The 27,977-nt window shown below is 40.9% G+C and overlaps 2 protein-coding genes across 5 annotated transcripts in view; both read right to left on the reverse strand.

Annotated features, from left to right (window-relative positions):
* Nucleotides 1–843: 843 nt before the first annotated feature.
* cers2a (ceramide synthase 2a) lies at nucleotides 844–12,742 on the reverse strand. 2 transcript variants are annotated; one of them, XM_046417338.1, is made up of 11 exons: nucleotides 12,343–12,742; nucleotides 7,169–7,342; nucleotides 6,917–7,034; nucleotides 6,575–6,693; nucleotides 5,527–5,584; nucleotides 5,149–5,199; nucleotides 4,865–4,957; nucleotides 3,949–4,077; nucleotides 3,493–3,599; nucleotides 2,813–2,966; nucleotides 844–2,704 (listed from the first exon to the last, which is right to left on the reverse strand). In XM_046417338.1, the coding sequence occupies exons 2-11, from the start codon at nucleotides 7,339–7,341 to the stop codon at nucleotides 2,558–2,560; spliced, it is 1,149 nt and encodes a 382-aa protein (XP_046273294.1). In that variant the 5' UTR covers nucleotide 7,342; nucleotides 12,343–12,742; the 3' UTR covers nucleotides 844–2,557. The 2 variants fall into 2 exon arrangements, with proteins under 2 accessions (XP_046273294.1, XP_046273295.1); XM_046417339.1 differs by lacking the exon at nucleotides 12,343–12,742 and adding an exon at nucleotides 11,520–12,310.
* Nucleotides 12,743–13,873: 1,131 nt separating this feature from the next.
* The window catches only part of celf3a (cugbp, Elav-like family member 3a), a 42,560-nt gene continuing 28,456 nt past the window's right edge, over nucleotides 13,874–27,977 (reverse strand). For 2 of the 3 annotated variants that reach the window (XM_046418533.1, XM_046418532.1), the window contains 11 exons: nucleotides 26,405–26,453; nucleotides 24,994–25,122; nucleotides 24,035–24,114; nucleotides 23,100–23,243; nucleotides 21,880–22,024; nucleotides 20,621–20,770; nucleotides 20,333–20,392; nucleotides 19,686–19,790; nucleotides 18,185–18,328; nucleotides 17,953–18,085; nucleotides 13,874–15,474 (listed from right to left, as the gene is read on the reverse strand). In XM_046418533.1, coding sequence (XP_046274489.1) covers nucleotides 17,958–18,085; nucleotides 18,185–18,328; nucleotides 19,686–19,790; nucleotides 20,333–20,392; nucleotides 20,621–20,770; nucleotides 21,880–22,024; nucleotides 23,100–23,243; nucleotides 24,035–24,114; nucleotides 24,994–25,122; nucleotides 26,405–26,453 — 1,134 coding nt within the window. In that variant the 3' untranslated portion in view covers nucleotides 13,874–15,474; nucleotides 17,953–17,957. The remainder of the gene's footprint in view (nucleotides 15,475–17,952; nucleotides 18,086–18,184; nucleotides 18,329–19,685; nucleotides 19,791–20,332; nucleotides 20,393–20,620; nucleotides 20,771–21,879; nucleotides 22,025–23,099; nucleotides 23,244–24,034; nucleotides 24,115–24,993; nucleotides 25,123–26,404; nucleotides 26,454–27,977) is intronic. The other variant, XM_046418534.1, reaches the window with a different exon arrangement.

The raw sequence follows: 27,977 nt of genomic DNA on the forward strand, positions 1-27,977 counted from the left end.
GTAAAGTGATCCCACTCCATATGCAATTAACCAAGGAGGCCTTTCAGGCTGCAGTCAAAATACTGAAGGGGAAAGTGGCAGAGGACGAAGGAAGAAACTGGTTTCTTCCTTCGTCAAACAAATGAAGACCAGCTCTTTCGCATTGCAAGTAACACACACATTTGAGGTATTGCTGACAGAAGTCTGCATCCCGTGAGTGTGCCAGCCAGGTGCTGCTCGGTGTGTCACCACCCCTCTGTGCCATCTGATATTGTACTGGCCCCACGGTGCCTTCAGGTCCACTCTACACCAGTGGAACCGCCAGCTGATGGATGGTGCTCATGCCAGACCGGATTTGCTCTACTTCTGCACAGACAGAATATCTCTGAGGCTGGTATCATCACCACTGAGAGGCACATTTCTCAGCTTCTGAATTATGGCTGTGCTATTAGGTTGTTTACACACCCACCGAAGCACAAAACTTTACTTGTGCTCAAAGCATCAAGGGGAATTGAAAAGTATTTAAAACCAGCAAACATTAGTGTTTTTTTTTTCTTTTTAATAGCTGATGAACGAGGCAAGATGTGGCTGAAAGATGAAAAAATCCTGCAGAGTTTACATGAAAAAATCAAACTTTTATTGTGTTATTTCAGTATTGTTGAACAATATGCAATGTCAATAAACAAAGAGTCTGAGACTTCAGGAAACTGGAAGGAAGAGATGCCAAAGCTGAGAATCCTTGCAGTTGAGAGGCTGAGATTAATTAATTGATCATTCAAATAGTTGCCATTTAGTATTTTGTTAAGTGTCAAAGTGTCATTTTGAGATTGTAATTAAAAGAAGAAACCACGAGGGACACAGAAGGGTTATCCACACTTATCTTTATCATCGTTGTCATTGTGATTTTACATCTCAGCAACACGTGATGCAGAGTAAAAACACTTTGTCAAAGCAAAGCTCTTCAGAATGAGCTGCAGGCGATTAGTCGTCTGAGCTGAGGAGAGTTAAAGGCCCAGAGCTCCACAGTGAACTGACCATTGCATGTGCTGAGGCACAAAAACAGCAGAAAGACAAAGACAAAGGGACAGAAATGATCATTATTATTTTAAATAATTAACACATAGAAAGATGAAGGCACTTGCAAATGCTATGGTAGTACAAAATGTAAACCATACTTTGGTGTTTCATTTTTTACCTCTTTACTTAAAGAGTTCATTAAACTTTACTCTTTTTTTTTTATTGAAAATGAACCAAAACGCTGACAAAGAGGAAGATTTCGGGTAGGTAATAATTCGAATAAATATGAAAAAAAAAACTGGAACTGTACTCCCAAATACTCTAAATTAAAAAGAAGTCAAGTTTGAACTGAAATCAAACACCATTACAAAGTTTGCTATATATTTAGTCAATGCTGATCCATAGAGGGAACCATAAAGTGCATCTTTGGATGGATAGGAAAAACAACACTGTATGGAAATGCTACTGACTCGTCCATCCACTCCGTCAAGAATTCATCAACAGTTATTGATTGGTTTGGGTTACACTGAGACAAATTGCTCCCAAATTTAAACTGTCGACTGGACTGAAAACTAATAAAACGTAAAGCAAAATAAAATCTAAAACTAAAAAAGGATATTAATTCCAAACAAAAGAAACATTTAAAAATGTTCTCTGTGTGCTCTACTTCCCAAAATGCAAAGCATTTCAGACAAATGTCAACAAAAGGCACATTTCAGTACATGTGGCAGATGAAGAATCTTCTCACACTCTTTCAGGCTGTTAAAAATATTATTTACCTCCAACTATTGTTTTAGACATTACTGGAACAAATGGATTTTAGCAAAATCATTGGCAAGAACCAAAGTGAGAAAGTGGCAGCTGCAGCAACTAACTTGCATAACTTTATTATTCTCTGATATTGTGGACTTAAATGAAAATGGACTTAAATCAACTTATGGTCCAGAGAGACATCGGCGCATTCACTTAATGCTCCTCACAACGTCCCTGACTTCAGTGTGGTTATTTAGAGGAAGAAAAAAAAAATCATTCATGTTTAAGGGCAGCAATACTTGGAAGAGTTTTAACCGACAGGCTTCTTCAAGCATCACTCGAAAACACTTCTATTACCAAAACATAAAGCTGCAAGCAGGCAGATCTGACACGTGGCAGCTTGGTCAACAGTACAAAATGTGGGCATGTAGCAAAAGAGACGAGAGAGGAGAGAAAAGAGGAGATGGGGTGTGTGTGTGTGTGTGTGTGTGTGTGTGTGTGTGTGTGTGTGTGTGTGTCAGTAAGGAGGACAAACGGCTGATTAGGTGCTAAGCAGATCATTGTGCTTCTCCACTGCAGTCGTCCTCCACAGAAAAGTAAAATTATCCACACCGGGCAACCACGGCTTCAGAAAGGAGGCTATACATATATCTGTGTGTGTGTGTGTGTGTGTGTGTGTGTGTGTGTGTGGTGCCTGCTGCCCCTTCCAACTTATTTCGCTCCCGATCTTTGGCTTTCAGGTGAGGGCCACGTGTGAGGGCCCGTCGTCACTCCTCGCGCAGCCTTGTCTCCAGCTTTTACAGTCCAATCAGTCCGTCTTTCTGTGGTTGTTGTTGAGGGGAGTGTGGCCGTTCCGCATGTGGCCGTTCTTAGGTTTTACCCTCTGCTCGTGGCCGTCTCCTTCATCTTCCGACTCCGTCTCCTCTTTGTCGCTCCGCTCGTCCTCAACGATGTCCTGTCAGGTTAATAAAAAAAAAAAAAAGACAAACCTGTATAGCTGCTGGTTTGAGCTGAAAGTTTTGTGTGGTTGATGGGGAGTAAAACTAAAAGTGAGGATTCATACGTTGCCTGGCAGGAATTTGATGACCATACGCAAGATGAGCCCGGCCCAGAAGATGTGCAGGGCCTGCAGCACAAACATTAGCCCGTTGAAGAAGTAGAAGCCGAAGAAGGTGGGGTAGATGGTCTGAGGGTACACCCACGTCGCATGTATGATCCTGGACGAGAGGACAAAGGCAGAACAGAGAGTGCAGTCAGAGACACCTACAGCTGCCATCAAAAGCCCATTGAGAGGGGCTACACAATGTGCCTGTTGTCACATGTCCATTACATTGTTGCTCAAGTTTTAAGCAAACTGAGAGCGAATTGAAATTTTTACAAAATAAATCAATGTGTGTTTTCAACAGGGAATACTGCAGGATTAAGACTGAGCAGATATATCATAACATTTCATTCCAGCTTTTTGAAAGGGTCACAATACATAAATGAATAATGTCAATGTCTGCATGAAAAATTAGTTTCCATAAGCCTTAATCATATCTTCTCCTCTTTTGATACGTGAGCTTAGCTTAAATTCTGGGTTTTCAGGCGTTTTTAAAACTGCATGTATGGTCTCGTAAAGGAAGGCTGCTAAAAAAAAATAAAAACATCTACTGTTGATTTCTCAAATGTTCCCAGCATACAGCAATATCAGCAACTCGTTACACTTAGAGTAATAGTTTTTTTTCCCGTTGTTGTTTTTACCAGAAGGGAAGGATTACGAGGCGGGTGATGATGAAAACTGCAGCAAACACGGTGAAGATGAAGTTGCAGGTTTTCCTCCAACCTGCGTAGTTGAACATTTTGGCTGACTGGAATGAAAGACAGAGAGATCACAGTGTAACCTTTTCATGTCTTGTCCTCAAGAGGGCAGACACAGAACTGTGTGAGGGCTACAGTGCAATGTTAGGTGTCATGAAGCCAGGAGGACGGGCTGCACATTTGTTGCTTTACTGATGTATAATTCTGTGTGACTGTAATAAAACTCCCTGTTCTGGGTGTATGGAGTTTTTCTCTTTTCCTTCTTTCTTTGCTCAAAAAGCTAAATAAAAATGAAAATATTTGGCGATGTTACTAATATGCGTCAAATAAAAACACATTTAAACCCATTTTTAATCGTTGAAACTCCCCCTTTTATACCTTTTAAGCACATTTTCATACCTCCATTAAATAGTCGGAGGCATCGTGCACCAACATGATCAAAGTTCCTGCCCTGATGTAGTTGACCAGCCAGGAGAAACTGATGAGGGCAAGGGTGGCTACGTGGTGAATTATCTGCTCTTTGAAATCCTGCAGTGGACATAAGAGATAAAAAAGATGGTGAAGAAAAAACAAACAAACAAACAAAACAAAAACCACTACCATTTGGTCACTTATTGATCAAGCTGTAAAGATTGGTCACTAATCGGCAGTGCGTGTCAGATTTTACAAATGATTAACTCTCCACACATAACAGATTATATGGAGTTACTGCTATAAAAAGAGAACAAAATCCATATACAGGGGAAAACAGGAACTTAAGAAGTTACTAAATACTGTAATTCCTCTCATTAGAGGTTGATTTCAACACAGAGGACCTCTGGGGCAAGAAAACCCCAAAAAACTGTTGTTATGGCTTATGAGCTGGAGTTACAAAGCGAGAACTGGCACCGTGACCTCATTATTTGCTGACAGGCTTGAAAACCTGCCATCTTTCATAACAACATTCAGACCAACATGGTCAACACGGACCCAAGAGGTCCAGTCACACATTAACTCACAGGGCATGTCGATGTGCAACATCCACGACTGGTCAGACAGTTCAGTTTCACACTGACTTCACCAAAACTGGCAAAGCAGAAGAGACGAGTTGTATTCGACATTATCTTTAAGAGCATTCAGAATGCTGACAGCTCCACTCAATGCAACGCATATAAAAGTCTGAACATCTTAATGGGGCAATCAATGTCCTAACCTCAAAATACACTCCCATCACAACAGTTCACTATCATGATCCTACACGCTCAGTGAGCTCTTGATGGAAGGTTTCCGAGGGGTTTCACTGTGCTGAGCCAACAAAGTCAAGCCGATCGCTTACCTTGCGTTTGACATCCGATGCTACACTAAAAAGCAGCGAGATGTAGAAGCCCAATTCGATAATGTAGTACCAGTACTGCGAAGGCAACAGTGGCTGGAAGAAAAGAAAGAAAGAAAGAGGAAAAAGCTATTAGAATAATGTGTTAGCAACTAATTTCCACATTAGTGATTTACGAAAACAAATAAAGAAAGAGAGGTTTGTTTTTTCACTTTTTCATACTTTGGGCAAACTAAACAGTCCAAAGTATGACCTAAAAAGAAAATACTTCATCAGTGCTGACGTACCATTTTTGGGAAGTCTTCCCACACCAGCGTCATATTATACAACCATGGTTTCTGAGGTGAGATAGATATTCAATATTAATGACAGTTTAAGTGTCCAACATGACACCACAAGCACTCTTACGCACAAACACCAAGTAAGAACAAAGTGGGAAAACAATGTTTGATTGACATTCGACAGCGTGTCCACTTATGTTCACAATATCAACATTCAATTTCCTGTATTGTGTGTAACATGTCGCAAACAGATCCTGCTTTATCCTCCCGAACAAGTCAGGAAATCAATATATAAGTTTCCAGTTACGACCATTTCATGCTTACATTCCACAAAAATACAACAACAGTACAAGACCCAAAACCAGGTTCTCACAGAGTACTCACGTCAACAAGGACTGCCAGGCCAGCAAAGAAAGCAAGAAGGTAAAAGGTAAATCTCCAACTGTAAGAGAACGCACAGCAGTCTCAGAAATCTCGTTTCAGACAGCCACGAAAATAACATCCCACAAACAGCGGTCAAATCATAGCACGAAGCGTTCAGGTTCAAGGGGCACAGATGTGAAAACTGAGAAGAGTAACAAGACCACTGTGCTCACGCTGGCGCAGGATATCCCAGCCTGAAAAGCAGCAACCTGTGGAACTGGGTTTAACTAATTTACTTTTTAGGTCGGTTACTTCAAATCACAAGGAAATGACACCTGGACAAAGGAACGGGAAACACCTGCATTACCTTCACTGTGTTTTACACTTTGCAGCCCATTTCTGCTGGAAGGTACAGTATATTCCCTCTAACCACCTGGATTGTCACGCAACAGCTTTTGAGAAATGCTTTGCTGGTGTATCACGGCTGAAAGCCAATGCAGCAATGATGAAACACCATCAGAGAACACCTTAAACAGTTCATATAAATCATTTTTAATGTTCTTTAGTAGCAGCTAGTACCAAAGGCTTTACAGCAGCACATTCAGTGCTTCACTGTTTCTGTTTCACACCGCAGACTGGGTTGCTGCCAGTTGCTTTCAGATGACTGGTGCTTCACAAGAAAAATGCAAAGATTTCAGCAAAGACAGAAAATTGATATGAGTTTGCTGTGTTCATCATCTCACGACTCCTAAAACCTAACTTGTGAGCCTTAGCTAGGATAACACTGCTTTAAACAATCTGGAACACTGAACTCCGCAAAATCCCCTTGGAACATGAAATTACAAAAGTAAGAAACTGTCAAAATCCTGTTTTCCTGTGATTTAATGTTGGTGGTCTTGTTCAATTTTCAGTTTAAACACATCATGAAAATAAATAAATAAAAATAAAATTGCAAAGCCAGTGAAAAAAATAAACTTTTACATCCACTTTACACTATCAGAAAAGACAGATTACAATGAAAGACAGAAAACAGGCAGAATTTGATGTGCGGCTCAAAATGTTTGGCTACCTTGCTTCCCGAAATTTTTTGAGCTTGCTTGGTCGGTCCTGGTTTCTCCGCTGCCTGAACCACCTCTGGACCTGTCGCACTGAGCAGCCAGTCTGTTTACTTAAAGTCTCTACGGAGCTCTGAGAACAAAAGCAGGACAAGAAAATAAAAGTCGGTGCTGTGTTTAATGTTTACAGTCAAGAAATGATAGCAGTTGGCTGGTCACCAAAGAAGACATTTGATACTTTAATCATTCTCGTCCTTAAACAGTGACATCTCTGAATTCTAGAGTTGTGCTATTGCCAAAGGACACACCGCATGTATGAAGCAGTGCTAGTTTCCTTAAGTATGCAGGATGATTACCTGTGTGGGATGCTTCGATGTGCTGCAAAAATAAGCCTCCAGGATAGGATTTGGAGGAGCACAAACGCGCTTCTTGTCGCTCACACCCAGCATGGAGGCAAGAGGAATCGCAACCGTTCTGGAGACAGAAAAACACACTCGGTGGAATCCACTGTTTATGCATCAATGCATGAATTTGTCAGAAATAAACATGCAAATCACGACAGGGAGAGAAGTAGATTAACAGGCAAATGACACCGTGACAAGACTCACCTCTCGAATATCTGTCTAGCAACCAGGAAGCAGACAGCCATGGGTACAGAAGCCCAGAGGTCCGCTGGTTTGGGGAACACTTTGCCATCGTGGTCCTTCAGGTCAGCCCAGCCGTGGCCTTCAGGAAACCAAATCCAGTCTGCCCATATCAGCTCACTCAGCCGAGACAACATCCTAAAGACGAAACACGCGGAGAAAAGAATTTGTGTGGGTTTTTTGTAATGTGGAATGAAATTAAGAGGTATTAAGCAAAGTATTTCCCTGCTTCAGATTTCCCATTGGATAAATTTTGCAAGTCACTCAGCTGTGACAGGAAACAGTGGAAACATAGAGGCCTGAGAGGAATGAGTATTGACTGGGGCTTATTAATCTCACTGGGCATCTATAACAGGTGCAGTTTCTGGGTACTTCCTTTTCCAGATGAAGGGCATTGAAGAAGGGAGGATTTCATTATGCTGCATACAATACACAATCAGAAAACCCACAGGAATCCATCTGGAGTTCTAACCTGGACATCAGTTTGGCATTTATTTCCTGTCTTTGAAAAACAAACTATTTTCTGCAGCTGGATGACATATTTACTCAGATACATGGCGTGTGTTGGAAATCACCCGCTTGTTCATCCTTTCTCTACTCTCCATGTAATGGACACTCTACAGTTTACTCAACAGTGAGCAGTAAACTGAGAGGTTGGATACTTATAAATGATCATCATTTTGCATCATTATCACTGCCAGATATAGAGTCATTCAACTGTAATTTCCACACCTGTAAAAATGCACAAAGCACTGCATTGTGGGACTGGTATTATTCACATTACCCCACATTACTTCTTTTTTCTCCCTTGTGGAATTTGGTAGAAATGGAGGACACTGTGTAGTGGATCCATATTCACACTCAAAATTCAGACTCTCAACAAATAAAATGGTAAGAAAACATGATGCGCTGTAACTGATCTCTATATTTGTAATTTTTTGGGGGGGAGAGGGGGCTGAATATACTCCCAACCTGACATGCAGGGACAGTCGCACACAACACCGATGCCTTACAGTTGTGTTTAGACTACGTGTGCCAGACAACCTGAGAGGTCTGGACGATTCATAACGCAGCAGCAGCACATTACAGACATATTTTGTCACTGAGAGCTTTATCAATCAGTAGCGCTATTTTAAAATCTGATTTTTCATACCCAGGAAATGACGGCGGATGTGCTGCAAACTGCTGCCTTTTTCCGCCTGACTGGCTTTTTAAAAAAGGCCAGTGAAGACACTAATACAGTGGCAGAGCCTACAAAAGAACAAAAAGCATCAACGTTTGTGGTTTGTGGTCCTGAGGCTTAAGTCTTTTAATTCTTCAGGAATTTGTCTCTGGGGAGGGTAATGTGTGTCAGTCCACCACTTTGGTCCTGACTGAAGTATCTCAGTAACAAATGGAAGTAACTATCTCAGCATGTAGACTAGGTTAGTCTTGATGAGCACGAACTGATGAAGCGTCTTCGATCAGAGGCGAAACGTCTTCACAGACATATAACCAAGTCCAGCTGCGTTTATCATTTAGCTTAAAGCACTGCAGTACCTAAGTGCAACCTAACAGAGCTGGCAGCAAGAGAGTAGACGCTTTTTGTTGACGTGATAGTAGGCTGATATTTCCCTCATGCAGAGTCTGTAACTGCAACAGGATTTCTAGCTTGGTTTTCGGTCTTTAGCCGACTACTGAAACGAAGCAGCATTGGGGCAAGTTTTTGCTGCTTTTTTTTTTTTCCTTAGAGTGTAGAAACAGCTACAGGAACTGCTGCTGCAATCGCTGGCAGCTGCCACAGAACATTCAATCACCTGTGGACTTTAACAGCATCAGAGCAGCAGATTTCAATCAACACATCACCTCATATCACTGCTGCACCTTATTTGTGTTTAAAGGGACAGCTCACCTCAAAATCAAAAGTACATTTGTTTCCTCTGACTTGTGGCTCTGTTTATTCATCTAGATTGTTTTGGTGTGTGTTGCTGAATTGAAACAGCTAAGAGGACAAATATTTATTTTTGATTATAAAGGGGGGAACTATAACTTTAAGTATGAGCATCTTTCTGAAGCAAATGATTTATGAAGGAAATTCAGGTGGTCACACATTTCCAGACAGATCCCTTAACAAGGACCCTGTGTGTGTGTGTGTGGACTTTAACCCATTATAAGCTTACTATGAATGCACAGTAACTCAGCCCTTGTTAACAGATGAGTTTCCATTTAACAGGAACTCCATTGCAATTTTTAAAACAAATCACCTCGTCTTGTGAAACATCAACCAGTCTAACATCAACTATAATTTCTTCTTTAAAAGTTAATCACTGTGCGGATTTGTCACTGATCAAGTCAGAAATCCATCATAAACTCCTGTTTTTTGCTCTATAAAACGGCCACTGAAACAAACACATCTAAGTCTAATAAATCTTTTATTATTCAAAGAGACAGCAGAATGGGTTTTCTGTGGATTGTGTCATAACTTGTTAACGAATGTACATTTTGTATTCAATCCTGGGGTAAATTATGGGATTTGCATGAACAGACAGAAGGTTCTTCTGACCAACAAGCAGAACTGGAAACCAGCCTTGGGGCTAAAAAAAAGGAGCTCTCCCACTTTCTTAAATGCAAAGTACACATTTTTAGTCTGTAGCTCCTGAACTGCACACTTCACATGAATTGCATGCAGCAACAGATGAAGATACACTCCTAAATTTACAACACTAAGAGCAAACAGAGGTCCTTAGACTTTTATATGCGCCAGGTGAGTTTAACAGCACGGTGTCAGCTCCTGCTGGTGTATGACTTCCTCAGGAGACCAACAGTTGGCTGAAGAACAGGTCAGGCACGAGCAGCTTAGCAAGTGCTGCTGCTGCTGCAAGCTAAAGTAAACTTGCGTTTTATTTTGTTAGTCAAGCAACGTTGACGACTCATCCAGTTTGCAGCTGTTTGCAGCTTAGCGCAGACATTTGTAAACTTTTCAATGAATCACATTTTGGATTAGAAAAAACACCATTTATGTAATCCCAAACCGACATGTGTGAGCCAACAGTACTTGTGAATGTATTCCTTAATATTTTCTGCATTGTTTGATTGTTGTATCATCCTCCTTCTGTGCTTATTTTTGGCAAACACTTTTAACCTGACATTACTATATCATTTAATCCAGTATCATCAGTCCCTGCTCTTTTAGTGCTTGTACATTTCAGTTTCACAGCACTTTTTGGAAAGTTCAAAGTGCACTGTGCCACTTTTGGCACAAATGGCTTAGTGTCCGGGAACAGGAGTGGTGTTTTTGGATAAGTACCAAGTAGAGTGCCTTCAGCTTCACTTTTAACTTTAATTAACATTTTGCTTCACAATTTACTCAGCCACATTAAAAACTGTCCAAGAGGGAATGTTATTACTCACTGCCATCTGTCTGCAGAGTGTTTCACACTCCTTGAACATCTCTTGCCTCTTCTACCCGAGTGAATAGTACCTCAAAAGGTTTGCTCAGTGTCTTCACTGATCTATATGCTTTGTGTATGGTTGTATCATACATATATTTTTTTTCATCATATTCATTGCACTTCTGTCCAGGGAAAAGAAAATGCATTTAACTTGTTTGTTAGGCCTCTGTGTGTTTTGGTGAGTAATGCTAAAGGTAAACATATATTTTGTTTGTTAACAAAATAATAATAATAATAATAATTCTCAAACCCAGGCTGTTTACATCTCACACTAACATCCATGTTGGGTCAACTGATTGCAGGTGTAAAAGATGAAGTTTACCATCAATAAAATGCAGTATTCTTTCATAAATTTAATGTTAAACATGAATTCCATCCAAGTATTGGCAAGGAAGATGCACTCTGGACATGGAGTAGCTGACAGCCTGACACAGTGACAAACTGACACTTTTTACAGGGAAAGTGTAGGCAGTGCTAGGAGAAACCTTGTAATCGTTGAAAAATTCTGATGCTGACAATTTCTTAATTATTTGAACCTTCCTGTAAATTCACCATTAATTTAATTCTTTCTTTGTGTAAAAAAAAACAACATTGTGTCCATCTTTCCCAGTGACTTTATTTGAATATAGAGTTGGGAAAATAGATCTGATCACAAGTGGACTGAACTTTACTTGTTTTGGGGTTTTTTTTTTTTTTAAAAAAACTGCAATACCCCTTTAAAATAGGTTTAGCGTACTGAGGCTGTCGGATGTTCTACTGTTAAGTCCTTTGAGGCAGATTTGAGAGGTTGAAGCAGGTAAATAAGAGTGACTTCAAACTGCCAACAGGACGCAAAAGAGTCACCCACATCTAACATCCAGAATAAAGTCAGACAGTCAACGTACCCGAGTCTCAAGTGAAGCAGGAAGCCGTTGTATAATCTGAGTTGTACCGTTTAAAACTTTGCAGCTCGTGTCAGTCGCCGCTCTCTACGCTGTTTGCGTACGCGTGCAGGGAGGGGCTGAGTGCATGGCGCAAACGGGGAGTCTCCCGGACATAGCGGAACAAGCAGCTTGTTTGAGATGGAGCCTCAAAGAAGTTTCCCAACACCCAAGTTGCTAACTCGAGCGATTTCCTTATCAGAGGGGCCCACATGTAGTAGATTTTTTTCACATCACCCATGAGATCAAGATTAACTAGGGCCAACTTTACTTTGCGACATCTCCACTTTTTACGTTAGAAAACTTTCTTTACGCATCCATAATAAAACGACATAAATGTCCGTTTACCGTTTGGTAGCAACTTTTATATTTCCTCTGAAGCAGTCGCCCGTTAAGTTTGGCTTTCTTGGCAAGGAACGAATGTTTTAATGACCTTCTCTTATCGCGGTGTTCCTAAGCAAACACCACCGACACCAGGACAAGCAAAGGCCTGTTAACAGCTAGCTAAACTTTGATGTGCGAGTCTCTTCAACGTCTCAAAATCCGAGAGGGCTTCAGTTTCGAGCGCGTCCGCAAAGTTTGACAACTATCTCCCGGGTTAAAAACTGAACATAAATCCTCCTGGGAGGACGACTCTCTTGTTTCTCTCTAAAAATAGAAGCCCAACGTGTGTGCCTGAAGAGAAGTCTGTGATTTGAGGCTTTGCAGGGAGCCCGCATCGAGACTTTTTAAGAGTTTTCACTGACACGAATGCATCGTCCGTCGTGTAACGGTGCAGTCCACTTACCTCTCTTCACCGTATGCAGGCAAGCAGTGAAGCTAGACTCAAAATGTACGGCGGCTCTGCTGCTGCTGCTGCTGCTGCTCTTAGTCTGTTCCTGTTGTGGCTGAGGGGATTTCATGAAGTTCTCGCCATCAAAGACAACTTGTTGATGATTCAGTGAGCTGCAGTCCGCCTTTTTCCCCTTGTCTCTAACCTCAGGTTTGCCACATTCTCGGGAGAGAGAAAAAATGAATCGCACCTTCTCTCCAAAAACTCTCGCTTGTAGCTAGTCCGAAGACCAACTTTTCCTGATCTGATCAAATTAATCTAAATGCGACTCTTGCTGCGGGTTTAGCCGGGTAGTTCAATAAGTTGTATATAGTAGATTTTATGGCAGTCTGTTAAAACTGAGCCGGGGCGGGGCGGGTAGCAGGCTATTTAAAGTGACGTAAACCTGTACTTTGTATGAGGGGTGGTTAGTGCCACAAGAGGGAGGCTGAGTTTGGACAGAGTGGGAGATAAATTCTCAGCACTTAGGTCATCACTAGTGGGCAGAAACTAAATACATACTTAGTTGCCCTTCGTTTCTCATACAGCTTCAGTTACAAGCTACAAATTAAAAATTTACACAGAAAAAACAATGGCTTTCTAAAGTGAAACCTGTTGTTAAGTAAAGTAATTATAGCAAAAATAATCAGATGATACAGCACATGATATGGTAGCTTTAAAATGAAATGGGCCATTCTGCTGCCTTTTACTTTTTTAGCAGCTTACATTTGCTTTTAATGCTTTATTGCCAATAGGCCTTCTTTGTGTGCTTATTTAAACCTGTAGTATGGAGCCAGTTATGGTGATGGCTGACTATCAGCTATGATACAATTATCTTTTCTTTTTTTTCTTTTTTACATACAGCTGTTCAGAAAGATGGTGGTGTCATCAACGTGCGACGTGATCAACTATACTAAAATAAAGTGCATTATCTTTAAATAACAATGTAACCTAAGTGTCTGCTAGTAGACGTGGGCTTCCATATGTTCCTGATTATATATAACAACTTCTTTTTTCCCATTATTGTGTAATTACTCTGCTTTCTGTCCTCTAATTGTTCACCTGCACTTTGTTGCGTAGTCACATCCAAATTCATTCATTCATTCATTTCCTACACCGCTTATCCGTCAGGGTCGCAGGGGGCCTGGATCCTATCCCAGCTGACTACGGGCGAGAGGCGGGGTACACCCTGGACTGGACTCCAGTCAATCGCAGGGCCAACACACAAAGACAGACAACCACACACTCTCACACTCACACCTAGGGGCAATGTAGAGTAGCCAATTAACCTAATGTGCATATTTTTGGGATTGTGGGAGGAAGCCGGAGTACCCGGAGAAAACCCACGCAGGCACAGGGAGAACATGCAAACTCCATACAGAAGAGCCCAGAACGGGTTTTGAACCTGGAACCCTCATGCTAAGAGGCGACAGTGCTAACCACTGGCTCATATTTCTCAATGCAAGTGATCATAGAGGATCCTCAAGCAATGTTGAGTCTTGTGCAGATAATTTTCTCCTCAAACTGCAGTCACAATGTTAACAGAACAATAACTTGGCTCAATAACGGATTTCTTTTCCTCATTCTATGGGTGTGTGGCATTAATCACCCCTCATACATCCAGGCATGCCAATCGAGGCTGAGGCGTGTTTGGACCCATCAGACCAAACCCAAAATCCTGTGGTAGAGGATCTCATTGCACTCCTCAGCTGTGGTTACTCACCTCAGCCTCAGCCCAACTCTCTTTATGCCTGTGCTGGATTTTTCTGCATGTAGCGTCATCACTAAATCATTGTGGGAGCTTGCTGACGTGGGATTATCAGTGACTAAAACGTGATTTCGTGCTGTTATATGCAAGATTGTAATTCTACACAATTTACCAGTGGGGATTAATTTAGGCAGCACCAATAAAAAATAATACTTCTATTATTTCCTTCATATAAGAGCTGGTAAAGTTTGATCCACAAGTTCAAATGCTGCCCTGACAGTAGGCCAGATGTTTTCCACTTTGTTCAATACTTCTTCAGGCCTATAGAGGGCAGCAAACTCCCCTGGATCGATCATTTGTGAACAAAAACCTTTGTCTATTCCACTGCCTGTTTGAACAAATCAAACAAAAGAAGTGTCATTTTGAATTTGCATTTGATTCGTCACACTGAAACGGAAAGATGCCACATTTTGGTGAATCACATGACAACAGTTAAGCAGACACATGGTCATTTTTTTTTTCTAAATTGTACTTTATTTTCTTTTAAAGACATATGTTTTAAAACAGCGATTGTAGAGAATAAATAAAGAAACATTATGTTTTTTTTTTTTTACTTCCATAGGTACATTTATGTAATTAAAAACTCTATAATAAGTGTGTTCATTGTCTTGAAGACCACAGGAATACTCCTTTTTTTCCTTCTTCTTAAATTAAAAAAGAAATTGTCACATGTCCCCCTCCCCCTCATCAAATTGATTACCAAATAAATTAAACATAAAAAATCAAGATAGAAAAATTCCCAGCCCTTCCTTCCGCTTTGTTGATTTGAAAAGTAGTGGCAGCAGAGAATGTTAACTCGTGAAGTCCTTTCACTCCATTTTTAAAACCAAAGTATGTACATGCAGTGAGCTCTCTTCCAGTTTAATTACCCCATGTTTTTAATTTACTTATAAATAATAAAACTAACTCTACATAACAATATTACCGATGGTAATCATACAGAATAGTATTTTCTTTTGCCTCCGACTGTGCAGACTGGCCTTCTGTTAACTCCATAGACCACAAATCACACTATACAGTAGAACCCTGTTCAGTAGAATAACAGTGATATGCTTTTTCTTAACATGTAGATCTTGTTGCCGACAATAGAGTATGTACATAATATAAATGAATCCAGCTGTGGAATGATAGGAAATCTGGAGCACTTCTGATATTGCGGATGCTGATTCTGTTGATGTACTTGTTGCTGATATTACTGCAGTTGTTGTGGTATTTGTTAAGCGCATACACGTGATACTGCTCTTTGTGAAGTGTTGCTCCTGTGCTATACGGTTGGTCAAACAACCAAAAAAGGCTGGGACATCCCAAGTGGTTTTTCTTGATTGAACTCTTAGGTTTTCCTGGAGGTAGAGAAGAAGAGGAGAAATGGAAGAGGGGGGAAGAGCACAGAGCATTTTAAACCAAATCTCAGCAATAAAACACATAAATTTAAGACTGTGGAAGTGGAGTGGTGTCTGCAATACACACTGCTTGCAATGATGCTTCAGGGGAGTCTCAGTAATCAACTAGTGTCCATGCAACTCCAATAGTGACAGTCATACTGCTGCAAGTGTATGCACGTTCTTGAAAAAATAGTTTGTCTTCTCTTTTGGCAGGCAAATTAATTCAGAACATGCACAGTAGGAATTCTGGTGGGGATAAACTCTCAAATTTTTTAGGAAACAGTTGGAGATAATTTTACATTTATTCTAATTATATTCAGAACCGTTTCATTCACCAAACTTCCCAGGGAGGTAAGAGCTGAGACTTCAAATTATCCACCAAATAGTTTGTGATGTGTTTTGCTGCAAACAGGGCATCAGCAAGGTACCAGGAAAATTTCTCTCTCAATCAATTTCAGACTTTATAAGATGTTTTTTTTTTTCGTTAGGCAAGTTTATCTAAATTTAAGACCAATCAAGTAGAAGGGCAGTAAATGTGACTATATACACTGAGAGAGACTATATCAGAAAGCCCTTAACAAGTAACAATTCTCACACTTTGCCGAAACCCACTTGATTTTCTATAAATTATAATTCTGATCTGGGATAATGAAATTTTTACATAAAATGTATAAGAATGAATTTAGGGCAATGTGACATGAGTTATTTCATTTACATAGTGCAGCAATATAAACAACATCACCCTGTGCAAACAAAATGTTTCAATATAACTTTCATTTTGTATATTTACATAATTGTATTGCTTTAATGATACATAAGGAGGGAAAAGATGATTTTTTAAAAAAAACAGCTCAGAGTTTGAAATGAATTTGAAGTTTGTATATATTCTTTTTTTAGGACCTGAAACATTACTATTAGAAAACATTTAATTGAATTTGGTGAACAAATATCCTGTGCATAAGACACATTGAGTTCTGGTTATTAGAAATATTAAGTGAATATATCATTTGATTTCCATAAGTATTTTTGATGATTATTATGCTTTTGGAGTCCCAGAATTCCTACAGAGGAATGCAGTTCCTCAGCCAGCAGCACATGTCACAGGAACCAAACAGCTTTACCCAAAACCTTCTAAAGTACAGTATATCAGCTGGTACAACATAAACACACACATCGACTTAGACATGGACTTTTTTTTTCCACATATAGTCAATACGAAACACTCAAACAAACATAAATGCACACACCGTCTCTCTCTCTCTCTCTCTCTCACACACACACACACACACAGTCATTCATACACAAATGTCATGTTGTTAAATCACTTACAGGGGCACGTTCAGTACATTTTCAATCTCACAAAAAAAAACAAAAAAAAACAAAGTTCAGGCACAAAGTCACTTGGAATTGAGTTACAACCAAACGAAAACCCCGCACTCACCGAGAACTACCACACCAACCAACTATACAGAGGGAATGTGTAAGAATGATAATCATGACAGACAACAAAAAGGAAACTAATCGAAAACTAAAAAGTCTAAAAGCAAAAAAAAATCCTAATACATCCATATTTGATGGACAGAAGGCTAAAATTAGCTCTTAGAATTGAAGCTTTTAGAGGACTTTTAAAATGAAAACAAAAAAACAAAAACAGCATGTCATGATAATCAGTTGCTTACAGATGCTGAGGTAAAGTGACAGTTATTGATCAGTGTTTGCAAGGATTAAAACCAGGACAAAATAATAAGAGGAAACTCACAACGCACCAAACACAGTTCATGGTCGCCACAGTAACCCGCCATGCAGTTGAGCATGGTGAATCAAGGCAACGGCCCAAAATAAAAAAACTGCTAATGGCAACCATCACAGGCAATATCGCCACAGCAACCAACACAGGCCAATTAACTTACAACGCATTGAGAAGGAAGGGGGGGAGGTTTTATAGCGACGCACGTCTCCACGCTATATGTATGGACGCGGGACGGTCTTGAGAGTGGTGTGATGTTTTTTTCGGGAAAAATGGCTTATGGCACAGCACAAAAACAATAAATGAAAAGTAAAACAAAAAATTAATGACGAACAGCAGTTGGCATTCAACCCTGCGACAGAACACTGGTTAGACAGAACATTTGAACCGACTTAAAATCTGCTTCTCACTTTAGCTGCCCCTACACACTGAGCAAAAAAAGATGGAGCCAATTTTATGCAATCTATTTCAAACTGATGGTATTTTCAGAGTGCTGCCACCTCATTAAAGTTAATCTACTGTAGGGTTATTGACTTCTTCAGTTCCACATGAAAGACAGCCATTTAAGCACCGAGCTCCCAATTACATCCACTCTGTCTCTTTAACTCCCAGACACATTTCCAGCTGTCTATCAATTCCTCCCTGGGTCCTCCCCATCTCCTCAAATACGTCAACATACAATAACTCACCTCCTTCAGTAAGGCCTGTTGGCATCCTTGGGCCTCTTTAGCTGCACCTTCAGTCTCTTCATGCCGATCTGGAAGCCATTCATAGCCTGGATGGCAGTCTGGGCGCTGGATGGGTTGTCAAAACTCACAAAGCCTGAGGAGGAAGTGACAGAATAATTCATGGGAAAAGGCTCAAGGTAAATTAAATTAAAATTAGAGGGTCTTTCTCACATGAGAAAAAACAGTTACTCACCGAAGCATTTACTCTGGTTGGTGGCGCGGTCAACAAACACCTTTGCAGAAATGACATTTCCGAAGGGCAGAAACATCTGCAGTATCTCAGAGTCGGTGAACTCCTGTGGCAGGTGGTAGATGAAGATGTTACAGCCCTCGGGACCTGCACACAAACAGAGGAGAGCCGCGATGACATTACAAGGCAAGACAAGTTAGTCAATCAAGGAAAACTGCAGCATTGAGAAACACTCAAATATACTCAGTTAGCGCGGGTAACATCATGTGAAACATTTATGTGATCTGCGCAGCGTCTTTCTACACACCGAGGAGATGCTGTTTCCCTCACGCTTCCTGCCTTCATGCTAAGCTAACTGGCTAAAGGATCCAGTAGCACATTCACCATACAGACAGATATGAGAGACATTTTGATTTTCTCATCCATCTCCTGGTCAAAAAAGCAAATAATTAATGGCCTAATGATGAGTCTTTGTTTAAATACAAAGACAGATGTTACTGTAACAACTCCACATTTGTGTTTAAATCAGATGTTTGAGGAAAAATAACATTTTGTGACAATCTTAGGCTAACTGAGAGAAAGAACTTCACAGACCACAACATCGTGTTTTCTTAAATTTATTTCACTTCTACTTTATAGTTGTGCTGACCATTTTTGATTGAATGTGATGCAGGGTTAGAAGATGTACTTTTTCCTCCAGGCGGTCATTGGTTTCAGCTCAGTGTCAAATGGAATGAAGGTCATTTTTCAGATTGTTGTGAAAAGCGATAGAAAGAACATCACGTCTGCATTTATTTTTGTCAGAGTTGCATAAGCATTGCTTAGTGATGCAGTCAAAGCACACATGATCTGAAAAGTCTGCACTGCATTAAGACAAAACTGCTATGATAATAACGCATTTTTAGCAAAAGCTGAAATGATTATCTCTGATTGTCTTCAGAAAATTAATTCAGTTCATTTAGGCAAAAAAACAAACAGACAAACTCTGCCTCCAGCTTCTTCAGTTTGAGGATTTGCTGCTTTTCTCTGTTTTGTGTCACCGTAAATTGAATATTTTGGGGATTTTGGTCTCTGGGTGGGAGATTTTAAGATGTAGCCTTTGACTCTGGGCAAATTTCACTATTTTCAGTGAATACTGGATAGATTGGTCAACAATGGAAGTAATTATTGACTGCAGCTAGTTTTGACAAATATTAATGTAGATGTTATCTTCATTGTGATAAATTATATATATATAATAAAAAAAATGTAATTTTTTTTATTAGAAGTCTACTATTCTGTTAGTCTGTTAATATATTTTCATATCATATATGAATGAAAACCAACAGATAACTGGAGCTTTAAAAACTTTTTTGAAACATGGCAGCAGTGTTTGCATAAAGGGTTATCTGCTATGTAAAGTATTAAAGTGTGATTTGTGTCAAATGGTCTAAAACATGCAAAACCACAGGAATGTTTCTCCAAGATACGACTACCAGCTCGCATTTGTGCTCTCCGAGTTTACCTTCTCGTTGCTGCAGCTGTTGCGGTTGCTGCGGCTGCTGGGCCACCAGCGTGGGCTGGTGGGGGAATGGCTGTCCCACCAGGCCGTAGGCAGCGGGGTAGGTGGCTGATGGAGAGGAGGAGCAGGTGAGCAGAGAGCAGCGGTGAGGCAGGCAGAGACTGCAAACTAATCAGTTTTTACTCAAAACAACATCTGACAGCGCTGCATTTCCACCTACAGATTTGCTAAAACTGGGAGATGTTTTGCATATATTTCACGACGCTTGACTCATTCTATAGAGCTGCAGGTTATTTACATTTTCTAATATATGTGCATCTTTTGACGTTGGATCTGAATTTCTACTTTACACATGCAGTGTTGGGTATTCTGGGAGTGCAAAGGTAATGTAGCTGCATTTCATTATGTTACATAAAACTGTTTTGCATTCCAGGAAAACAGACTGAAAGGTTATTTCTAGGAACTAAAACCAAAAAAAAACCCAAACTAATTTCAGATTTGAACTTTGTACATTTTCTTTTTTTTCTCCTACAAACAAACAAATAGTAGATGCTCGTTATTATCAGCAGCAGCAGTAAGACATAGTACATAGCAACACATTTCTATAAATAAATGTCTGTTTATGTCACAATTTGCACTTAGAGGCTCACCTGTATAGTGCTGCATGCCTGTGTAAGCTTGCTGCAGGGGGTCCAGGACAGGACTCTGAGCTGTGGCAGAGTAAACACATCATCACCAACTGCTATGTGCACTAACATATGTCCTAAATGCTATCTAGGGCATATCAGCACGCTCCAGGTAATATCTGGTTCCTTAGTTTCATTTCATTTCCTCTTAATTAGACTGCAACTCATGCACAGCAAAACAGGAAGGGTGTGAATCTGTGGAGGAATATTTTTATTATAATATTTTATTCTTCGCTTCTCACAATGCTGTACCTTGATAGGCATGAACCCCGTTGGTGTACAGGGCTTCGGTTGCTGACTGGCCGTTGGGTGGGGCTGGCACAGAGGGGTAGCTGTTCACTGCAATCGGTGGGGGCAGAGCAGGAACAGGCGTGGCTGCGATGGAGGGTGGAGTGCTGGTACCTGCAGATATGTTGAAGGCATTTCTTTTCATTTGAATACATTCAGAACATTAATAGACCTTCAAATTTACAGAAAACCATTTAATTTTTTTGAAGTCGTTAATCAAATTTACAAGATTAGGAGTCTATGGGCGGGCTGAGAGGCTATACTGAGAGCTAAATGCTAACATCAGCATGCTAATATGCTATGACAATGACAATATTAACATGTTGAAGGTTTTCAATGATGCATATGTGCACACAAGTCTGTAGGAAGGCAACAATATGGCAACATACACAGCAAATTAGTAAAGAGGATTAAAAATGCTTTAAAAATCAGCTCTGTTAGGAGGACACACATAAGATGTAGTTTAACATGCTGACATTTGCTAATAAGCACAAAACACAAAGTAGAGCCGAAGCTGATGGGAATCTGTTTGGTCAATGAAAATTTTGACCTGATGATTAAGGGATCACCAAAGCGATTTTCATTCTGAATTCATTCTGAGGGAAACAGGAGTGTCTGCACATTTGCTGTTCACACTTCCATCAGTTCACAGGAGCAACCAATCTCAAGTTTCATTCAAGTCTAAATTGAATACTGAGTTTTTTTGGCTGCCTTGTCGGAGTGTGTGAGTCTTCATGCTCAAGTTGACCTGATGAGGATTTGAGATTATTTATGACATTACATAGTATATATTAATGGGCTGAACAAGGAACTAAAACTGTGTTGCAGCTCAAAGATGGAGGGAACATATAATGTATGTCCAATGATAAGTAACAGCAAATTGCAGGCTTTTTTGTGATCAGAACTCCTACAAATTAACAAAGATATGTTTTTCTTTTTTAAAAAAGGAATATTGGCTGAAATTTTGCTACATTTTTTAAATTCTCAGGTATCAACATTAGTATTGCCAGTACCGATCTAGTTCAGCTTATTCACCATTTTACCACGCTCTCTATCTTAAAAAGCTAACATCATGACTGACTGTGAAGAGAAAAAATCCCTGTAAAATAGATGTTTGTTATTTTGTCCTCTTAGGTCCACTGCTCTTTGTGCATCTGCCCTCATATTTCAAGCGGAAATCTAATCAAGGCCGGCCGGGGCCAGACATCTCTGCCTCTCATTACCTGAGGAAGGGGTGATGGATGCGATCGGCGTGGCAATGATGCTGCTGGGGTTGAGGGCAGCGAGCTGCTGCATCTGAACCGCCGCCACCGTGGCAACAGGAGAGAGGTAGGCCGACTGCGCCACCAGGGCCTGCTGCTGCATCAGCTGGAGGACGAGGGGGAGACAGATAGAGTCAGGAGATTCAGTGTTTATATAGTACCGAGTATGTTTAGAGAGATCTGTCTGTGTTTTTGTGCGTAGAGTGTAAAAAAAGAAACACCAGAAGACTTTCAAAATCTCCATATTATAATCGTAAATGGAGACATTTCTAGATTTCCATTATTAATTAGCTCAAATAACGGAACCCAGCCATAAAAATCGAACATGTTTAAAATAATTGCAGTGGCTCCAGTCTGAACCTCAATCAGAAGTCAATATATTTAAAGGCCACATCTCTGCATGCTGCAACGTAACGCAGACCGACTGTCCTTGTTGACTCACTCTGTTCTGCTCTGCAGACCTTTCCAGATGCTTCAAGATCTTCATAATCAGTCACTGTGGTTACGTCAGGGTAATGATTGTATTAAATCCTGCCTCTGCTTTAGTGCAGTTTTACCTGCACATGTTGAAAAGTCCCCTTTCAGCGAGCAATTTTACTTTGGGTTTTATTTGAACTTTCTTTTTAAACTACAAATGAACACATCCATCATGAGTAAATATGCTGTCAGGCCTCCTTAAGCATCACAAATCGAACAGCTGTAAATGAGCCAAATCTGAAACCATTTGCAGTGAATGGTCAATTAGCAATGATGAGAACAGTAATGTGGCTTTACTCAACATTGTAAACTGCAGTTTTTCCAGTTAAAATCATCTCACATTACATTAAACTCATCTTTTACAAATGCACGCATGTCACACTGAGTCATTTTGCATCTTTTCTTATTGTGAGTCAAATATTTTTTACTTTCTGTCACATCAGCTTTTACTGCAGTACATCTCAGGGCTCCCTAACACTTTACTTTTATGTTGTCAGTGTTGTTCTGGGACAATCACCAATCTTGTAGTTGTACTTTACGGACCAGCAGTAGACAAAAACGCTGCCTTATTTGCTCTGTATTTCTGTGATTGCTAAAAAAATTAAAAATTGCTATAGACATCTCAGCAACACTAAGAGCCCTTTTAATTAGGATGAGTGTAAGTTGCTTAAATGTGTGTGCATGTGTGTGTGTGTGTTCCTCACAGCCTGTGTGTAGGCGTTGTAAGCCCCGAGGTGCAGGGTCATGGGACTGATGACTCCCAGCTGAGAGGCCACCTGCTGCATCCGCCGGAGCCCTCGCTCCTTCTCCGAGTCGGCAAACTTCACCACCAAGCTGGAGGAGGCGCCCTTTGGTGGAAATGAGAGTGTTCACACTCATAACTCTATCTGTCCGATGCCTTTCACGTCCATCTCAACATCAGTAAAGTGGACGCTAACAATTTAATTTTAAAAAATCCCTGGTCCAGTGTCCGACCAGGGACTTGCTGCAAGTCATCCCTCCTCTGTCTCCCCTCATTTCTTGTCAGTTATATACTGCCTGGCATCAAATATAGGCAAAAATGAATAAAATAATTAAGAACACACAGAACAGAACAGAAAACAGGTTAACAAACAACAAGAAGAGCAGCAGCACAAATCACTGACAGCAGAAATAAAAGATGAGCACATTTTACAAAAATATTGTCATGTATTTTGTGTGTGTGTGTGTGTGTGTGTGTGTGTGTGTTTGTGTGTGTGTGTGTGTGTATAACTTTGGGGGACACATTTCAGACTGATGACCAATTAACTGTGGACAGATGGCGGTGCAACCGGGGACAAATGGAAAGCTATTTTTGAGTCAGTGGTGAAGTCGAGGGTTAGGTCAAGGTCAAGGTTAGGATCAGACAAGTAGTGGGTATGGTTAGCGTTATGGTAAATGAATTTAAGTCAAAGTCATGTCCTCTGAAGTGATGGAAACATGACGCTGAGTGTGTGGAGGAGGGGAGCAGAGAAGAGAAGTGGTGACTATGAGCTGAGTCACCACGGTGAGTGTCTAAATGACTGGATTTGGAGTATCTAAATGTGTCAGTGTTTGAGTCCATGTGGGACCATGTGTTTCGGTGTGTGTGTGTGTGTGTATGTGCATTGTGAGGACTCACTGGTAAAGTACGACTCCCATGCAGAGCGTTGATGGCAGCCTGGGCCTCTGCATTGCTCTGGTACTTTACAAATGCACACCCTGCATGAAATGACACACTGTTAAAGGTGGCTTCACTCCGACACACACACACACACACACACACACACACACACACACACAGTATTCAGAAAGTACTTCCCTTTAAAAATACATTAAGAGCCGTTTTACATCTACTGCTTCATCAGTTACGCCGGCATCATTAAACATGGTCCACAAGACATTCATTGCTTCATCAATCACAGTCCGTAAAACACCAAACGCATCATTAGCCATGACCCATAAAACCTATTGCGCCATTAGTCATGCCTCATGCAGCAAACACAGAAAAATCTAGCATCTGTGTTTAAACTGTCACCGGACTTTGATTTAAAAGGCAAATATCATTAGAATTGTTGTTGGTAACAATGCTAAGTTCCATTCACATGACGCCAGTGTGCTGGGGGCTTAATTCTCATGGTTGGATGGAAACGCAAACAAAGTCAGTGTCACTTTTACAATCATGATTGGGACTCTGTTTGCAAGAATTTCACGCTACAGAGCTTTAAAAGCTAAAGGAAACCTGAGCTAAGGATGTGGAGGGTAAAGTGTACTAAAATAATCTAAGCAATGATCATCTTATTCACTGGGACAAATCTGAATTTTAGCTCGTCTAATCAGCCTGGTTAATTTAGACAAGATCATATGTTGGATCCTACAGCACTCATTTATGTATAGAACATTGCAAATGGTAGCTCTTTTGGATCTAAATGCCTCAAATGTGTGGGGATAAAATTTGGAGGAAGGAGAAGAAGAGAATGGTTATTTCTCTGGAGAATGAGTCTTTGCTATTTTCATGATTTGGGGCAGGCCAGGACCACTATGGAAATAACATTTTTGCCTGTTTATCCTCTGTTATGCTTCATTTCAGACTGATGTTACCTTTGCTGGTACCGTCAGGCCCACGGAGCACCGTACACTCCTCTATGCCGCCAAACGGCTCGAACATCTTTCTCACATCAGCGTCCGTCTGCTGTTTCCCCAGCATGCCCACGAACAGCTTCCTGTCTTCTAAGGGGAAGGAGTTTGCCAAGATGGGAGGGAAGAAAACAGGGTAGTGTGTGTGGATATGGAAAAAGTATCAAGCATATGGGGGGAGGTGATACAGGCAGTGAAAAGGGGAGGAAAACGGACAAGTGCCATGTCACCATACGTGCATGAATAACAGGGAACGACAACTGTGTGACACGTAGGTACAAAGCAGGAGAGATGCCAGCCTGCAATGCTACACATCGCCACCAGAGTGCAGTAATGCGAACATCACAACAAACAAACAGCATCTGGCGGTGACTCAAATGTTTGTCACCCTCTGTGTTGTCAGAGAAGCTGCTCCGTCTGTCCCCGTCTGTGAGGGATCAGATCAGTGTTTCTGCATGTTGCAGCCCATTCACTACAAATCACATACACGTTACATTCCGGCAGACTGTTCTCCAAAGCAAACCATAGATTTATGGATGGTGAACTTTATTTTTCTTAACATTCATTTCCTGTTTACTGAAGATGATATGAACGGTATGAAATGACATGAAATGGTATGAAAACCAAGTGTCAAAAGACTTTGAGATTCAGACGCAGAATCAGTCACAGTGAAGATCACATCTTTATTCTTTTTTCCATTTCAAGATTTCAAATTGATTATTGTGTTTTGCTGAAACCAAACGCTTCCATAAAACTATGGCTTGCTTTGGAAAACAGGCTACAATAGAGTATAGTATTTATGGATTGTGGTAAATGAGTGGAAGCATACAAAAGCAGGATGCTTTACGTGTTTGGAATCTGCTTAATTTTATAATAGTGTGCTCATAAATGTTGAAAAGTGGGTGAAAAAGATGATTAGGTGACTGTCCAGAGGTAAAGACAAAAGGATGTTCGATGGCATTTGTACAAATGGTGCAAATCCAGCAGTGTAGCACACTAGTGGCAGTTAAGGGAAGCAGCTTCCAAGTTCACATTGTACACGTGTAGTATGACAGATAATTGAATCTAATAGTGAAACTTGCAATCACAGTTTTATTAAAACAATAATTTGAAGGATCATAAAATATTGCATATGTTAATGCTAATTGTTGTTGCTGCAGCTAATCTTTCCCGAAATGAACCTTGATCATCCACTCATAATTTCTTTATTCTGATGGTGTCACTTTGAGATACTAAGAAACTTTCACTCATATTTGACTTGTTGATACAAAAGCAAGCGTTGAAGCGAGGACACAAGAGTGAATGACTGAGTGACGCTGCGAAGGTGTTGTTTGAACAGGTGCTGTGTTTCTGGGCGGGGACAGGTGTCTCTTACCCCCTCTGCTCTCGCTGTCCGCAGGCTTCACTTGGATTGGACGGTTCATCTGGAAAGACAACATGGCACAGTCGGTGTGAATACAACACAAGAAAAACAGGAAAATCAATGAAAATGTGGCCACTGCTGTGTTGTGAATTGCAAAAGACGACACTCGTATGCACTGACTTGATGTAACCCACAACAAAATGCTATTAACGCTGTAATATGACGTAACAGTGACATCTGCCTGCATGTATGGATGTTAGTGAAGTTAGTCCCCCACTGACTCCTTTCCTTTTTTTCCCCAACTCTACTCCAGCAGACCACGGCTGACACCGATACGTGTGATATTACATTCGCAGTGTCGTACAGCCGCTCTTCCTCCCCGCCTCCTCTCTCCAAGTCTGTCTCTCTTTCTTTCCGAATCTGCTCTAATCCTGCTGTCTATCGTCCCCCCACCCCCCCCATCACACAAAACCAGGAAAAGCACACACCCACGTGGGATTGGGGAAGTGATAAGATTAAGCACACTCGCTGGCTAATCTGGATTACAGGAGCACGCAGCATCAGAATATTGAGAGATTCTGAGTCTGACAGAGAGGTGGTGTACAGGGTTAGAAAGGAAGGAATAATATCTGGGAAAAAACAAAGACTAAAAGAGTGACAAAGGGAAAAGAGAGAGCACACACAACACAGAGAGGGATTAGGTGACCTTTTCATAATTCATCAAAAGTCAAGCTGCTGAAAGCCATTTTTCCCCTTTACTTCTTTGCAATCATTGTTCTCCCTGCGATTTAACAAAACCCCTATATGAAACTGTGCCACATCAGTGCCTTTCAAATGTATAGAGCCCGGTGAAAAGAGGTATTGAATGAAATAAAGAAAAGCGCGAACAAGAGCGGACAAATGGGAGAAGAGTAGGATTTAGAGCCTTTGAGGGGAAGGAAGGGAGCATATGGAGAAAAAGATGGAGGTGGGGGCACGTGAGTGTGTGCGTGGAGCAGGAGGAGGAGGAGGCGGAGGAGGCAGGGCGATGTCGGTGAGGAGTCGAGGTGAGAGCAACAGAGTGACACTCTGTTAACTCTGGCTTAATGAAGGTCTTAATTATGGAGCTGGTGACATTTCAGCCGGTCGCTGATTCTGTGTCACTGATTGATCTGCTGTGATCGGTCACCAGGAGACACTATTGATCGGCGGCCGCGCTCCGCCGCCAGGACCCGCATGCACAAACACTGTCCATCTCCACGCCACCGCTGTACCGAACCACCACCTGAAATACCAGCAACACCTGCTGCAGAGGGCCCTCTGTGTCTCCTCACTGAGAGCATCCAATTGATTGTGCCAATTAATAGGTTGACAGAGTAGATGGAGTGGCAAAGTCTCAAAACCATCTTCCAATCAGTCAAGCAAATGTGGGCACCTGCCCCAGCAGTCAGTGCATAGTTGTTCTTGTTTGGGCCTTACATAAAATTCGATTTAAAATGTTTTCATCCTGAGTGGACCCATATGCAAATATCACTTGTGTTACGACAGTAGGGTCCATTCATTGTCTCTTGTCCACTTTTTCCCACCATACCAATCAGCTCTTATG

Source organism: Scatophagus argus, chromosome 17 (assembly GCF_020382885.2).
Source record: "Scatophagus argus isolate fScaArg1 chromosome 17, fScaArg1.pri, whole genome shotgun sequence".
Taxonomy (NCBI): domain Eukaryota; kingdom Metazoa; phylum Chordata; class Actinopteri; family Scatophagidae; genus Scatophagus; species Scatophagus argus.